Consider the following 15,047-nt stretch of genomic DNA (forward strand, 5'->3'; position numbering starts at 1 on the left):
TGCCTGAGCGCTAAACGTTCGGCAACTATATACGCAAGACTTTTGATGAGCTCACAAAGCAGCTTTGCGCTTTCGTTAACAAAATTTATAAAGCTAATGAAGTAATACATTGCATATAAACTATACCGTTGTTTGGTTGAAACCTTTTCGAGCCCTTAGGTGATTAGTTTTGTAACAGTTCGATTAGGTGGCATTGAATGCACCCTGCAAGAGTTAGGGTTAGGCCACGTGACCCTAACTCTGGTTACGTCAGTACGGCGGGAGAACACAGTCAGAGCATTCTCTGACACTGGTCTAGCAGGGAAGAATAAACTTCAGTTGTCTTTTCTAAGTAAACTATAGACTAATTTACACTCCAGTTTAGCCTAGAAATGGCAACTTCTTCATTGTCTAAGGTATTGTGAACATCTATACTTTTATGCTGTATTGAAAAAAAATATCCAGACAGTATGTTGGGGTTTGACATGAGCACTACAAGCTAGCTGGTTAGCGAGTAGTTTTACGGTAGTTTATGTTGGTTGTTGCAACTTCACATCCTTATTCATTGCCCACAGGGTTGTTTTGTCTTCAAACCCAGTGACAAAAAGAAAAAGAAAACTTCCACTGTGGGTGAGTAGTCGCTTCTAACAATACCACGCTTCAAGTAATACCACAGTCTATATATTTCTCATCATATGTTGTCTATTTTGACAGCGTTTTCACAGTATTTGTTTGTTTTTATTACAGAGGATTATTTTACCATTGGCAGTGAAGACACAGCCAACATTAATGTCCGGTTCAGACTTTGTCAGAATCTCTGGGACAAGATTAAAACCGACACTGGGGTAACTATGAAACTCTCACCATCACACATGGGCTACACTACCATTGGCAGTTCTGTAGTCATGAAATGTATCTTGACTTATTAGAGAATTAAACAAGATGGTCCAGTCAAAGGTCGATGCTTTGGGATACTTAAATAAGAGTTATTTTCAAACGGTGATGTGCCCCATCGTGCATTTGCAGGTTTTGCAAGATGAACTCAACAAGATGATACTGGACAGTCTGCTGAAGTTCATCAGAAAGTGCACTTCTACATTCCAACATAAATATGATGACTGGGCTTCGCGTATGAGAGCCAGCGAGATTCCAACAGCAGCCCTCAGTCTAGGTATGATACCGAAGCATGATGTGCAAGAATTTCTTGAGATTTGGTTGCGTGGCGCAGTGGATGGAATACTGGATGATGAGCATCCTTTGTGTATCTGTTTTTTTCTCTACTGCCAGGGGTGAACGTGCCCGATCATGACATGACCTTCCAGAGCCTCACCGAGCTGCTCCAGCTCTCTGTTACTCCCTATGTGGTCTCACTACAAGCCAAAGAGTGTGGAGGTTGGTATCTGGAACAAAAAAGGTCCACGTACTCTTGTAGCTTACATCAATTACTCATGCATTGTCAACAAGTGAATTGGTTTCCTGTTGACATAGCTCTGAATTCACTCTTTTTGGTTGTGGCCCCTCTTCTCCTTTCAGCACTGAAGCACCTGATGCAGAAAGTCCTAGAGAGGCTGATGGGTTCCTGTCTGTCAGTAGATGAGGATGAAGACACAGATCAGTGCAGTACCCAGACCAACCAGAAGAGGGTACACTGTTCCCTCAGCACTCTCTGTGACTGGTACAAGTCCAAGGTATGGTGGAGGCAACTGCCTGCAGAGTGCTGGATAGTGGCAACCAATGACTTGAGGATTATGGGATGCTCATTGTAACATAAAGGTGTATCTGAACATTTATCTTTATCCTTCCTGATTCTGATACTTATGTTTGTGTTGGACAGAAGTCCTCTGCTGGTACTCCAGGCAAAAAGCGCAGTTCTGCCAGTATAGAAGTGGATCAGCACCAACCCCCCATTGTAGTGATCTTCAAAGATCTGGAGGCTTTCGACCCCAGAGTGTTACAGGACTTCATCCTTATCTGCAGGTAACAAAGCACACACGCACGTCACACACCGTTTCTGAGAATATTGACTGAGGTATCGATTGATGTTCTCAGAAGTGCAAGAGTGAGTTTTGCTGATTGTTGTCTTGGTGTCGGTACGGGATCCTCTGTTTGAGCAACTTGCAGTTTGAGGCAATGTGTTGTCGTGTAAACACACACATGTATGTATATGTGTGTGTGTGTGTGTGTATGTATATATATATATATATATATACATACACTATTCTTACCTTCAGACTTCTGTACACAGTACAGAAAAAATAGAATCACTCACTAATCCTCCGTCTCCCGGGTAACTTTGTTTCAACAGCCGCTATGTTGAGCAACTCCCCCTGATGTTGATTTTTGGCATTGCTACGTCTCCCAGCACCATCCAGCACATGCTGCCCCACTCTGTGTCCTCCTTGCTCTGCATCGAGCTCTTCCAGTCCCTGTCCTGCACTCAGCACCTGGCCACAGTCATCGACAAGGTATGGGGAGGACACACTCGGAAGGAGGGTAGGATATGAACCTATGCAGATGTGGATGGGGAGTCAGGTGACTGAGCGGTTAGAGAATCGGGTTAGTAATCAGAAGGTCGCTGGTTTGATTCCCGGCCGTGCAAAATGACGTTGTGTCCTTGGGCAAGGCACTTCACCCTACTTGCCTCTGGGGAATGTCCCTGTACTTACTGTAAGTCGCTCTGGATAAGAGCGTCTGCTAAATGACTAAATGTAAATGGATGGATTGGGCTGATGGAGAAAGAGGATCAGTCTAGATCTTTTACACTTGTGTTTCCCGGTGGCGGTGATGCGAAATGAATGCATTGTTTGTGAATGCCTACATTTGTTTGTACCTATTAGATGTGGGGATTGAGAACATAGATGGTGTTATTTTCACATGGAGAACAAGACCTAGACTTGGTTAATGAATACACTTCTATGATCCATCTACCTTTCCAGCTGATCCTGACGTCCCATTTCCCCTTCAAGCTCAGTGGTAAGGTGCTGCAGGTGCTGGTTAGCATCTTCCTCTATCACGACTTCTCAGTACGCAACTTCATCAAAGGCCTGCAGGTGAGGGGAGTGCTGAATGATGTTGGTTTGTGTGTCTGTGTGCAGGGGTGTGTGTGGGGGGGACCATGTCTGAGTGTGTTGTCGTGCATTCATATGTGTTTCCACATATTGTATCATGGGCGTTGACCTCCTCCTGCCCCTGTCCACAGCTGGCTCTGCTAGAGCACTTCCACTCCCAGCCCCTGAGTGTGCTGTGCTGCAAGAAGGAGGAGGCTGTCGGCCACGTCGCAGAGCTCAGCCAGCAGGATGTGGAGAGGGTCCGACAGCTCCCTTCCTTCAGGAGGTCAAATATATACATCCTCTTTTGTGGACGGGCAACAGAAAGTGAATTTGGTGTGATGTGAAAATAGCACAGACGTTTGACTTTTTGTACCGTCCCTCCAATCCACCTCTGTGTGTGTGTTCCCTCTCCCTCCCCCCCAACCGTGTGTGTATGTTCCAGGTATGTAGAGAAACAGGAACCCCAAGAGCAGGTGGAGCTGCTGACCAGTGACGAGCATGTCAAGGTACAGGCCCTTCCAAACAGGCTAGTCTCGCACCAGGACCCTCAAGCTCTACTGCTCTACTGAAAGCAGGGGATCAAAGACACCTTTGTCTTGTTGTTTTGTGTCTTGGAGCTGTTTAGGCGGTGTGCCAGACATGGATTAAAGACCTCCATAAATACCACAAGAACTACTATCCTATCCTGAGGTGTCTCCATGTCCTCACCTCTTCTTTACCCAAGTACCCCCTTGGGAAACAGGTAAATAAGTGTGTGTATTGAAACATTTAATACATTTAAATAAGAATGTGTACTCGGGTGGGGTTAACTCAGGCTCATCTGCACTGTATGGTCTTGTAATTGTCTAATCTGTCTTGTCTCCCTTTCCAGATAAGAGAGCTGCACATTTCCTGTCTGGAAAACGATGTGTGGGAGAACGAGGAGTACCAGTCAGCCATGCAGCTGCTCAGGTAATGCTTCACCAACTGTAGCTGTGTCAACATCTTAGTCTTTGGTAATCCCATGGAAATAGACAAGTTTAATTATCTAAAATAATCCCTACCCTGTCTCTTCAATAGTTTTGGTCACATGTAATATAGAATGTACAGTTTCAAGTAAGAATCTCCTAGTCTTGATAAGTGTGTGTGAACATATGCTGTATAATTATGTACAATTACAAGGACGCTCCTTAGCACCATCTCCTAGCTAATTGTGACCAGTGATTTCCCCCAGGATGCTGGCTAAAGACGAGCTGGTAACTGCCCTGCAGAAGTGTGCTGAAATCCTGAAACCTGGCAAGACCAAGAAGACGAGAGCTGCCCTGGTGCAACTGGAGGAGCTTCTGGCTAAATTCAGCCTGCTAGACAGTAAGCTGAAATGATGGTGGTAGTGGGGATGATGATGATAGTGGTTGTGGTAATTGTAGTGGTGATCCTCCTTCCTTCCTTCCTTTGATATTGTCCATCACCCTGTGCTGTAAAAGAGGCTGCTGCTGATGTTACTGCTGGGGAGGAAATGAGTCCTCCGGGGAAAGGGCTCCCGATGAAAACAGACCTCTTCCAACTACAGAAGGTACCTACCTCTCTGCCAATGAGTGACATCATTTACTTCTCTGCCTAAAAGTGATATTATCTCCCTCTCTGTAAATGTGATATCGCTTCCTAAGAAACATTTGTGCGTCTGATTGATCATGGACATCAATTCTTCCTTATTGTCTTGTGTTCCAGTCACTGCTTGCAAAGAAGGACTCTCTCAGATCCAAGAAGCTGAGTCAGTTTGAGAATCTGCGAAACGAAGCACTAGTATTTATCGACAGCCTTGTGAGGTGAGAAAAGTCTTACAAGTATTTCCAGAGTTCCATCAATTTAAAATGCAAATTATAATTTTGTGTTTTTTTTTTGTGTACCTGTGTATTTTCCCAGGATGCATCTGTCTCCGCCTGACAACCAAACTCTCTACGAGGTGTACTACTACAGCTCCTCAGCCATCCTGAGACGTCATCTAAACGCCACGCCTCGCACTTCTATCCAGACTGCCCTGAGCAACCCCTACCACTACCTACAGGTAAGCACACTCAGCCTAGAGTACATTTAGACATTTAGTCATTTAGCAGACGCTCTTATCCAGAGCGACTTACAGTAAGTACAGGGACATTCCCCTGAGGCAAGTAGGGTGAAGTGCCTTGCCCAAGGACACAACGTCAGTTGGCATGACCGGGGATCGAACTGGCAACCTTCGGATTACTAGCCCGATTCCCTCACCGCTCAGCCACCTGACTCCCTAGAGTACTTGCCAAAGCTTCTTTTGAGGGTTTCGATTGGTTGTTAGTGCTTATCCATGGGCTTCTGTGAAGATCTTTGTGACAATGTTTGCATAAAAAGGACTATGAAAAAATAAGTTTGATTTTGATAGTTTCTACTTTACATCCTGGTGAAGGTCTGAGGAGATTTGATTATGTAGCAAACTTTTTTTAAGTGTGGATAACAGAGAGGTGAATGCTGCGTCATCAGAATAACAGTCTCCGAACAGAGGAAGGGACTGTGTCCAATGCTGCTCCTGACATCTGTATCGTGTACAAGCTCCACCTGGAGTGTGGCCGCCTGATCAACCTGTATGACTGGCTGGAGGTAAGGTGTACAGCACCCTGGTATTTCATGCCAACAGGCAGCAGTCCGACTGTGAGGATAATGTTTACTGTAGCCAGTGTATATACATGAGATTGATAACAATGACTAAGTCTTGTGGATTTATGTTGCTGTTTTTTTCCAGGCTTACTCCACTGTGGTCTCAGCAGCAGAGGGCAAGGATCCTGACTCGGCAGACTACGGCAAAGTTGATGAACTCAAGCAGTATCCTTTCACTACGGCTCTGGTTCTTAGCCCACGTAATAAAACATTTGAGAAAGTAAATGGTCAAAATTTGCCAAGATTTCTTTGACTCTCGTCCAGCGCTCGTTTCATCCAGGCAGTGTCGGAGCTGGAGTTCCTTGGCTTCATCAAGTCCACCAAGCAGAAGACAGACCACGTAGCCAGGCTGACGTGGGGAGGCTGCTAGCCTCTGGGTGTGCTGCAGTCAGACCTATTCACAAAACAATTATTGTTTTCCACCTCATCCCACTTTGCCTTTAAGACATCCGATTGCTTAAATGACTTGGTATGCACAAGTATTACAGAATTGTACTGTCTGATAGGAATGCAATTTAGGCAACCTGGAATGTGTCCTTCATGTATTTTCTCCATATCTTGTTCTGGGCAGAAGAAGCTTGGTGATCAGTCTGACAGTTACACAATGTGACCACACAATATGACTACAGTACACCTCAGGGCATTGGAGATGTTGATGACGGGGGAGGGGAACATGGGCGCGTTGTCGTTGGTGTCCTTGACGACGATCTTGATTTTGATCGGCCGGAAGTAGTCGTTGGGTAGGATGACCACCTCGATCTAATTATTTGCCTGAAAATCCAGTTGGGCAATTGTTTTCTAATGATTGCAATGAGGTGCTCTGTGTAACTATGTTTGGTTTATGGGAAAAAAGTTGGGTTCACTCATTGCAAATGTAAAATGTACATAATCTGCCTCCACTTTTTAAACGAGTGGAAGTTAGTCTGAGTGGAGTGTTGGTACTGTGCCTACAGATATAAACACACTTGTAACATCAGCCCTCAAGTTCTCCTCATTACATCACGAAACACAAAACATGTTTTAAAACACTTTATTGTTTGGTTTTTCCACTAAGTACATAGGCTTTGAAGTAATACCAGCAAAACAAAAAATGTCTAAATAAATAAAACGTTTTGGTAGGGAGCACGAAAAAAAAAAAAAGAAACCCAATTCCAACTCCTCGTGTCCAATACAAACAATATGAACCATGGGCAAACTTTTTCCTCAATTATACTAACTTGTATCTCCCACTTTCATAGATTTAACCAGCAAACCTTACACAAAATGTCTACATTGCTTTATCATATATACATGTAACATTAAGAAATAAAACGAGGAATAACCATGTCTGGAATGCCAGGTGTCTTTATAAAAGTAAGAGTAGAGTAGATACTGGTGCAGCAGGAAAAACATAGGCCACTGGTTTAGAGAGAAAGGGTCCATTTACATTAGGAAGCACCTAAGTTGCTTACGACAGAGTGGTAACCACTGACAACGGCTTGTATAAACCTTTGCCCGAAGAAGAAATATGGCACAGTAAGAAAAGATTCATTTAACTAGCTAACTGAATCTCTTGCAGTGATGATTTCAGAGATTTATTTCCACGATAGTTTGCAGCAAGAGAAAGTCGCCTGGCAAAGTCTTAAGTCTCCCTCAGGAAACATCTGGAAAAGAACAGATACATGGAGAAAACAAAACAGGTTCTGTTAAGTAGCTTTTCCAGATATGTTTTTTTTTTTTTTTTTTCATCTGCTAAAACTTAGTTGATTCTTTCACAAGCAGCCACGGCAAGACAATGCCCCGGGTATTCAATTAAATAAGGTTAAAAACTCACAACTTGCAGGTTGCTCTCCAAATCTCCGCATCAACTGGTCGTGTGTAAACTTCACAAATGTGTCATACTGTTCTGTAAAACGGAAACGTGAGTAGAAAGATAACAGTGATGATGCTGTTAAAAACGTTTCCCCTGTTTAATACACAGTGTACAATTGTTATGCATCCATCCTCAAAGCTTCACACACCTGCTAGTTTTGTGGTCATGGTTTCTTCATATTCCTCCCTGACTTTGTCCTCTCGCTCCTTCAGTAGACGCTCACAGATCATCCCCACTTGTCTCAGGGTGAACAACGGCTGCTCTTTCCTCGATGGAGAAAGGCCTCCAATGGATGTGCCTACAAGTAAAAAAACAAAACAAACGGTTATTGAGACCAAGATTTAATTTAATTGCATATTCACGAATCTACTCCGTTCTAATATTGTTTATCTAGTCACGACATGTCACATCGATAAAACTTGCTATCTGACAAAAACATGTTGCGTGACAAAGTATGTGTGTACACGCACAATAGTATTGATATCATCATTCCAGCAAATATTTACAGTTCACTCTAACCAACCTGGCATACTGGATCCTCCCATAATTGAGGTATGAGGTGGGGAGTCTGGGGATGAGGGGTAGTTGCAGCCTTCATTGTGTTGGTAACTTCCATCTAGATGCTTCCTCTTCTGAATGCGTTTGTACTCCTGCTTGATGTTGTTCAGGATTTGTTCTAGAACGGGGTGGGATACAAAAGAGGAAGAGGGGAAGAAGATAATGCTTTGTTAGATAACAGTTGATATTTCAGGAGAGGCCTTTCACAATTACCGTAATATTCAATAACTTTAAGCATGACTGCAGCACGGAATGAAGCCATATCTGGAATTCTATACGACAGTGTGCAAAACAACCCCACTCCCCTTTTGAGCTACAATCGTTTAAGGTCACGTCAATACATAAAATTATTTTAGCTTTTAAGGACTAGATTATAAACTTTTGAGGTGAGTCCAGTTATGCTAAACTGGTTAACATATATGTTCATTTGTTGAGTAGTTAGCTTGCTAGCTATTGTACAGTACCTGCAGTAAGTCTGGACGACGACTCTCCAAATGGCGATGGTTCCATACGAAGATATTTTCTCGGAGATGATGACGATGATGGGGATACCGGGATACATCTTCGCCTTTTGGGGGACGTGGGACTCATCAATGGATCAAAATCCATAGTCCTCTTCAAGGTGGCTCCACACGCCATTTTGGTTAGCTTGAGTAGCGTTTGCTAAATTAAGCAAGAACGGACAACAGCGTGACTCGAGGAAGCTGGCCAGCAAATCACTGCTAGCTGGGTACGAACTAGCAAGCTGGATAACGCGTAGCTAACCAACGGCGACGTTCGCTATTAGTACAGTACTACTAGCATGCTAGCTAGCAAACCTCATACCGCAAGGCACTACAAGGCTAGTGCTAGAGAGTTTAAAACTTGCCGTGCAATGGGTCGGCTAAACACTAAAAACAGAAAACAACTCTACTAACTAGCTACACATTTGTATTACACGTGTGTTTTGAGTGAGGATCGTGCAGGGCAAAAACATGTAACGCTATCTTCGCAAAGCTAGCCTAGCGCTACTGACTTCTATTCCTGGCGTTAGCTGTACTGTAGCACAGTAGTAGCCTAGCAGAACCAAACGAAAACAGAATATACTCACCTTTCAGGGGTAAAGTTGTTGTATTTTCTAATCACGCCAACGCACGCCTATTGTTGAATTGCGTGTTCTAACTGAAATTCTTGGCCGAATATACCAAGTTATGACAAGTTTTCAAAAAGATCTAGCTAGTAAGCTTAGCCGCAAGACTAGCTCTCTGAAGCTGCTGTCTGCTTCTTGTTTTTGATCCCCTTGAGCCGTAGTTTCTCGTTTTGATGACGTCAAATGTTTAACTATGCGCTCATTGTGGGCATGCGCCGATAGGGTGGTCTTTTGGGGATTTGGGAGTTATCCACGATAAAAGAGCGCACTTAGTTAAAGTGATAAAATGGAAAAGAACGCTTTATTTCCCTTGCACTATGTTCTTAATGTCTCCCATCCATGACCGCGACTCTTTAAGTTACTCCTTTTCTGTCGGTGATTTTTTTTACACAAGAGGGCAGTATATTTCAACATATCAGTGTTACTCGCACTTGTCTGAGAGACCTGTCCTTGATGTTCTTCAATCCTTCCACACATTTTTTTACTTGGCATATGTACGTTTGTTGAAAATTGTTGTTGTTGTTGTTGCCTAAGTATGGCTGCCTCAGTGTCTGTCAATTTCAGTTTCTGCCTATGAAGGCCTACCTACTCTCCAGTTCAGTAACGATTAATCTTGGGCTTGGTTACAGTTTACCTAATTAAAATTAATTAACATACTGTCAGGTCTCACGAGGTAAACTAGTTATATTGCAATGCGTGAACATTCAACTGTGCGTCCTTCAGCAAAGAAACACTAAGAAAACGGTGTCATACTTCATAGCCTACTTTATCACTGAGAAATTGAAACCATCACAATTCTAAATTATGTTGTTCAGAGAAAACACTCACTTGGCAGTTGATGTACAGTCAAGTCCAACAACAGGTTCACAGGTAATAAACTTCACAGTACAGTTCACAGTTTTTACAATATCTAACATATTTTAACATGAATATATTTACAATTAAGACAATTGACTAATTGAAACATTGTATTTCCACATGGACTGTTTCCTTCAATCTAAACTTACTCGATGAGTTACTAAATCTACAGTTCATTGTTTTGGCACGTCTCACAGTGCAGTGCTTTATTTTGGGGAAGCTGGAGGACAGATGTCTCCCCAGGGCAGGGCCCACAGTTCTACAGTGTTCACCTCACAACAAGGTCAGACCGCCTCAGCTGACGTCTCAGTGGAAACAGACAGATTCACTTTGGCTACTTTCACTGTAGTCTTTACACAGCCAGCTGTGGCCTTGCTGGCTAAGCCTCTCACACTCCTGCTTTGGCCATCCCCGGACTCTGCGCTGTTGTCCAGAGGATGGCCTGACCCCCGGCAGGTACCAAGGAAAGCCCTGCGCAGGTCCTTGCTCCTCAGAGCATAGATTACAGGGTTAACGGTGGAGTTCAGTAGACAGAGCATGCTACAAAAGGCGAAAACGGTCTTTATGAAGTCGTTCATCTTCCAAAACAGGTCATACACCATGATGGCCAGGACAGGGCCCCAGCATATAATGAGGACCACAAGGATGAGCACCAGGGTCTTGGCCAAGCGGATGTCCATGCGAGCCTGCTCTGGTCTTACTGTCTGGACCTTGGTGCCGTCTGCAGTGTAGACCACCACACTCTTCTGAGAGCTGCGGCTGAGCATGCGCACGGCATGATGGTGTGCCTTCCAAAGGATGTACATGTAGGCGTAGATTATGAAGACGACAAGTGCGCTTGCCCCCCCAATCCAGAACATCAGGTACTTTTTATCTATGAGAGGGAATATGTCTGAGCACACAGAGTTCAGGCGCTTGCAGTTCCAGCCCAGCAGAGGGAGCATCGCAATAATGATGGAGAGGGCCCACATCACACAGAAGGCGATGATGGCCTTGGTCTTGGTGACTATGCGCTTGTAGGCCATCGGCCTGTGGATAGAGATGTAGCGGTCTATAGCGGTGAGGAACAGGCTGCCCACAGAGGCTGTGAATGAGGCAATGACCCCACCCAGCTTAACCAAGAAAACATTGGTGCTGTCTTTCCTGTGGAGCACATGGAAGTCCAGGAAGCTGTAGACGAAGATGACGCTGCCCAGCAGGTCGGCCACAGCCAGGCTACCTATGAAGTGGTATGAAGGCCGGCAGCGCAGAGACCGGGAGTGCAGGATCACACACAAGACCATCAGGTTCTCCAGCACCGTGAAGGTCCCCAGGGTGAGTGCCAGGATGGCAACCACTAGCTGCTGGTTGGGGGTCAAGATCATGAAGCACTCCATATCCATAGAGTCCTCCCCACACTGGACCACGCCACTGCCTTCTACCCCCACGGAAGTCCCGTTGCCCAGTAAGTCAGAGACATTGGTTGGAAAAATAGAAAGGAAGCCATGGAAGATAAGGTCCTCGTCTCCAGGTCCTAGTACGGGGAGGGAGTTGCCGCCGAGAGAGGCAGACTGAGGCTTCTGTAAAGATAATTTTGTTTTGGCTACATTATAGTCAATGGAGGGGTCATCATAGCTGACGTCATTGGAACCCAGGTACTGGAGTCCTGTTGTGAGGGTTCTGAAGGTGGTATCGGCAATTCCGTCCAGAGCAGACTTCATGGCTGCTCAGCTGCTGATGTAAATGATATGGTGTATAACTATGAGTTGTGAAATAAAGAAGAAAAAAACATAATAACGTGAACCAGAATTAAACATATTTTTAACTTTCAAAACTTCTACAGTTAGTATATCATAAAACTAAAACTTAACAAAGGCTGTATAAGTGTATGGTCAACTCATCATGTAGGGAGAAAAGTTAATTGGGGTTATGACTGGAATCCCCATATTAACCAGCTGACTACAGCAGATGTAACTCAGACTTGGGAAAGTGAACAGTCGATGACAATGATTGAGACCCATATCTGACCTTCTGTCCTGCTTGAGGGAGAATATGTAGGGTAAACAAGCTTTGCTATTAATTAATGAGGGTTGATTAATTAATAATGCACCCATGTTTCAAAGCAACAATCAAATTTAAATACGGCTCTAGGGAGACCATGTCTATGATTTCTGAAATTCTTCCAGAGCTCTACATGTTGTCCTTTAAATGTTATGGTGTTTGTGGATAAAATGTCCACAATGTTATGCGTGTGTGATGCATGTCCTTGAAAATAAAATGCTTGATGAAAAACAGTTATCACTCTGAGCAATAGTTTAGGATAATTGGTCAGCAATAACAAAGTAATTAAAACATGGTGAGTTAAATAACGTACAATATAAATGTTTAGGTACTGATACCACATTTTATATTTAAATACATAATTTTAAATTGATAAATAATAGCCTATTCAGGAAAACAACAAGTTGTATCAAATGTATCCAAAGTAAATCCGTGTTTTAAGAACGACATGAAGAAAAATGTAATTACCTTTACATTTCTTGCACAAAGAACTTCAGTTGGTGCACGCCACACACTTAATGCCAGATCAAAATTGTCCAAAAGTATTTGTCCTATTGTCCAGTCTTCGGAATCATTTTTATTTTTAAATAGTTGCCTCAAAGTGCTGATCTTATTTAAGTTGGTTAGCCGTATCATTTAATTGATGGAAGCTTTTTGGCATTATGCGCTTCTCGTGACTGTGAAGGACGGAAGGACACAGCGATATTTCTCTTTGAGACGTGGAGTTATTATTTATAAGGCGCTGCTTTGTGCGCGTATGTCACGTGGTTTGAGGTGTTTCAGCGGCGCGACAAGTAGGCTACCTAAAGCGCGAGTCACTTATAGTTTAACGCACATTGAACAATAGTATGTTGTCCTCATTTGTAAGTCATATGACCATACATGTACAATAAAACAAATATTGAGTGGACACGTCATGTTATGTTTAAATGCTCTTTTTGAAATGGATAGAAAAGAAGATATTTGTGGCTTGTTTGCAGGGTTTGAATATAACCTACTTTCTGTGAACAGCACAGCTGCGACATTACTTCCACCATGCACTCCCAACACACCCCTTTCAAATTATAAACATTTTCCTAGCCATAATAGCATGGCATTTAGTGACGCTACATTCTGGAAACTTAGTTCTCTTATGTCACAGCTCATTGGCTGTGTGAATTCAGGAGGTTAGTCTTTGTGTCCAATGTTAACATGGGGATGCAAGTTTTAGGGTTGAATTGAGCAGGGAACAACTTTAGAACCAACCTTCAAAGTGTCAGCCAGTGAGTCAGTTCATCTGTGAGGACACAAACAAGTTAAAAACATAATCATTTCTACTAAACGTGGCCTCTCAAGAAAATATTTAAATAAGTTGTCAAATTGTCTTTTGCATTTATAAATAGTTGAACATGGACTGATTCATTTGCATTAATTTGGGAAAATTATGTCTCTCCTACAGCACTCAAGCACAGTTCTACGCTTTGCTACTGTCATACATACCAGGTGTCATCAACAAAGCCTACGACTGAAAAAAAGCTTCAAACAGCCATAGTGCTTTATGTGATGCTCCAAAATGACAAACAACCTGTTCTGGCTGCTGTCATGGCAACATGTAGTTTCATTTTCAATGCCATCTCCAATCAAAGCCATATCACATCCCAAATAGCCACCATTGCCGATACGGTTGGTTGTGAGATTATATGTATTTTTTCTGTGAGTGTGGTGCATGTGTGCGCGTTTGCGAGTGTGATGGCAGGTTTTTGAAGTGAGCACAGTTTTGTTGTTTATGTCTAAAACTCTATTTCCTTTGGGTGAACAAATATAGATTATTTTCAAATCAAATGTTCTTATTGATTCCACTGTGTTTAGAAAACATTGGTCTACAAATAAAAACAGCACCAAAAACTCACAGAAATCTATGCATTCGAGTAGCTGTGAGGATACCCAGGTCATACTAAGATGCACAGCAGATAGGGAGTGCTTTCATACAATTTAAATATGTTAATCTAAGCAAAATGGAGGTTGTTGGAAAACGCTGAACAATATAGCAAAGAGTAAGATGGGACAGGGCCGTGAGGTTGATTGATTGAGATGGGATATAAGTGCTTAAACAGAAAACATTTCAATATCCGTGCTGAAATATTTGTTTTACAATTTGCCATCTCAGGTACATGTCTTCTTATGTCCATCTTTTCTGCAAACAAAAAGCTTCTACATACAGCCAGCCATCTACGATGGAGAGTCATTAAACACTTCACAGGCCAATTATGTCAAATAAACTGGACATCTGGCCTCATTAAGCTAATTAGTGGTGTTTGTGTGCCTTGACCTGTAAAAGCCTTGACAACTTAAACAACACCAAGTTGGTGACAGAACAACACTGAAACTCTCAGAGTGTACCATTCAGACCCATTAGCAGAGCTCTGCCGCAATGTCTAACCACACTGAATTGGTCACGACTGAGAGGAAAAAATAAATGGGCACAATCTGCCCATCGCTATTGAAATTGAAGGATTGCAAGCACACCATATATTGAGATGATATAACATTTTACATTTTAGTCATTTAGCAGACGCTCTTATCCAGAGCGACTTACAGTAAGTACAGGGACATTCCCCCGAGGCAAGTAGGGTGAAGTGCCTTGCCCAAGGACACAACGTCAGTTGGCATGACCGGGAATCGAACTGGCAACCTTCGGATTACTAGCCCGATTCCCTCACCGCTCAGCCACCTGACTCCCCATATAAGAGGAAGGAGCTTCCTATCATATTATCAGGACAGTCATGCCACTGCACCTCCTCTTTTGCCAACACCTTATAAATAGAGATCTGCTTCATGCCAAGATTGGAATGAAAATGATGGAAGTTAAATCATCAAATACTTCCTGTAACCATTGGCAGCAGTCCAAGAGGATGTGCTGATGAGCAGAAGAAACAAG

At 43.1% G+C, this 15,047-nt stretch overlaps 3 protein-coding genes across 4 annotated transcripts; 1 reads left to right on the top strand and 2 right to left on the bottom strand.

Annotated features, from left to right (window-relative positions):
* Nucleotides 1-289: 289 nt before the first annotated feature.
* orc3 (origin recognition complex, subunit 3) lies at nt 290-6,837 on the top strand. Of its 2 annotated transcripts, XM_062470353.1 has the most exons (20): nt 290-395; nt 555-609; nt 727-824; nt 1,006-1,150; nt 1,267-1,371; nt 1,513-1,667; nt 1,814-1,956; nt 2,285-2,444; nt 2,916-3,029; nt 3,179-3,312; nt 3,472-3,535; nt 3,655-3,771; nt 3,901-3,980; nt 4,243-4,376; nt 4,493-4,581; nt 4,737-4,834; nt 4,932-5,073; nt 5,520-5,636; nt 5,779-5,858; nt 5,958-6,837. In XM_062470353.1, exons 1-20 carry the CDS (start codon nt 372-374, stop codon nt 6,061-6,063), a joined length of 2,160 nt encoding a protein of 719 aa, XP_062326337.1. In that variant the 5' UTR covers nt 290-371; the 3' UTR covers nt 6,064-6,837. The 2 variants fall into 2 exon arrangements, with proteins under 2 accessions (XP_062326337.1, XP_062326338.1); XM_062470354.1 differs by lacking the exons at nt 5,779-5,858; nt 5,958-6,837 and having other exon boundaries at nt 338-395; nt 5,485-5,619.
* LOC134027165 (akirin-2-like) lies at nt 6,708-9,402 on the bottom strand. Its single transcript, XM_062470356.1, has 6 exons — nt 9,194-9,402; nt 8,568-8,766; nt 8,069-8,221; nt 7,694-7,843; nt 7,507-7,578; nt 6,708-7,336 (listed from the first exon to the last, which is right to left on the bottom strand). Exons 2-6 carry the CDS (start codon nt 8,740-8,742, stop codon nt 7,326-7,328), a joined length of 561 nt encoding a protein of 186 aa, XP_062326340.1. The 5' UTR covers nt 8,743-8,766; nt 9,194-9,402; the 3' UTR covers nt 6,708-7,325.
* Nucleotides 9,403-9,979: 577 nt separating this feature from the next.
* LOC134026594 (cannabinoid receptor type 1A-like) lies at nt 9,980-12,802 on the bottom strand. The gene is made up of 2 exons (XM_062469484.1): nt 12,599-12,802; nt 9,980-11,828 (listed from the first exon to the last, which is right to left on the bottom strand). Exon 2 carries the CDS (start codon nt 11,788-11,790, stop codon nt 10,375-10,377), a length of 1,416 nt encoding a protein of 471 aa, XP_062325468.1. The 5' UTR covers nt 11,791-11,828; nt 12,599-12,802; the 3' UTR covers nt 9,980-10,374.
* Between the last annotated feature and the right edge of the window lie 2,245 nt (nt 12,803-15,047).

The sequence above is a fragment of the Osmerus eperlanus genome, chromosome 9 (genome assembly GCF_963692335.1).
Source record: "Osmerus eperlanus chromosome 9, fOsmEpe2.1, whole genome shotgun sequence".
NCBI lineage: Eukaryota > Metazoa > Chordata > Actinopteri > Osmeriformes > Osmeridae > Osmerus > Osmerus eperlanus.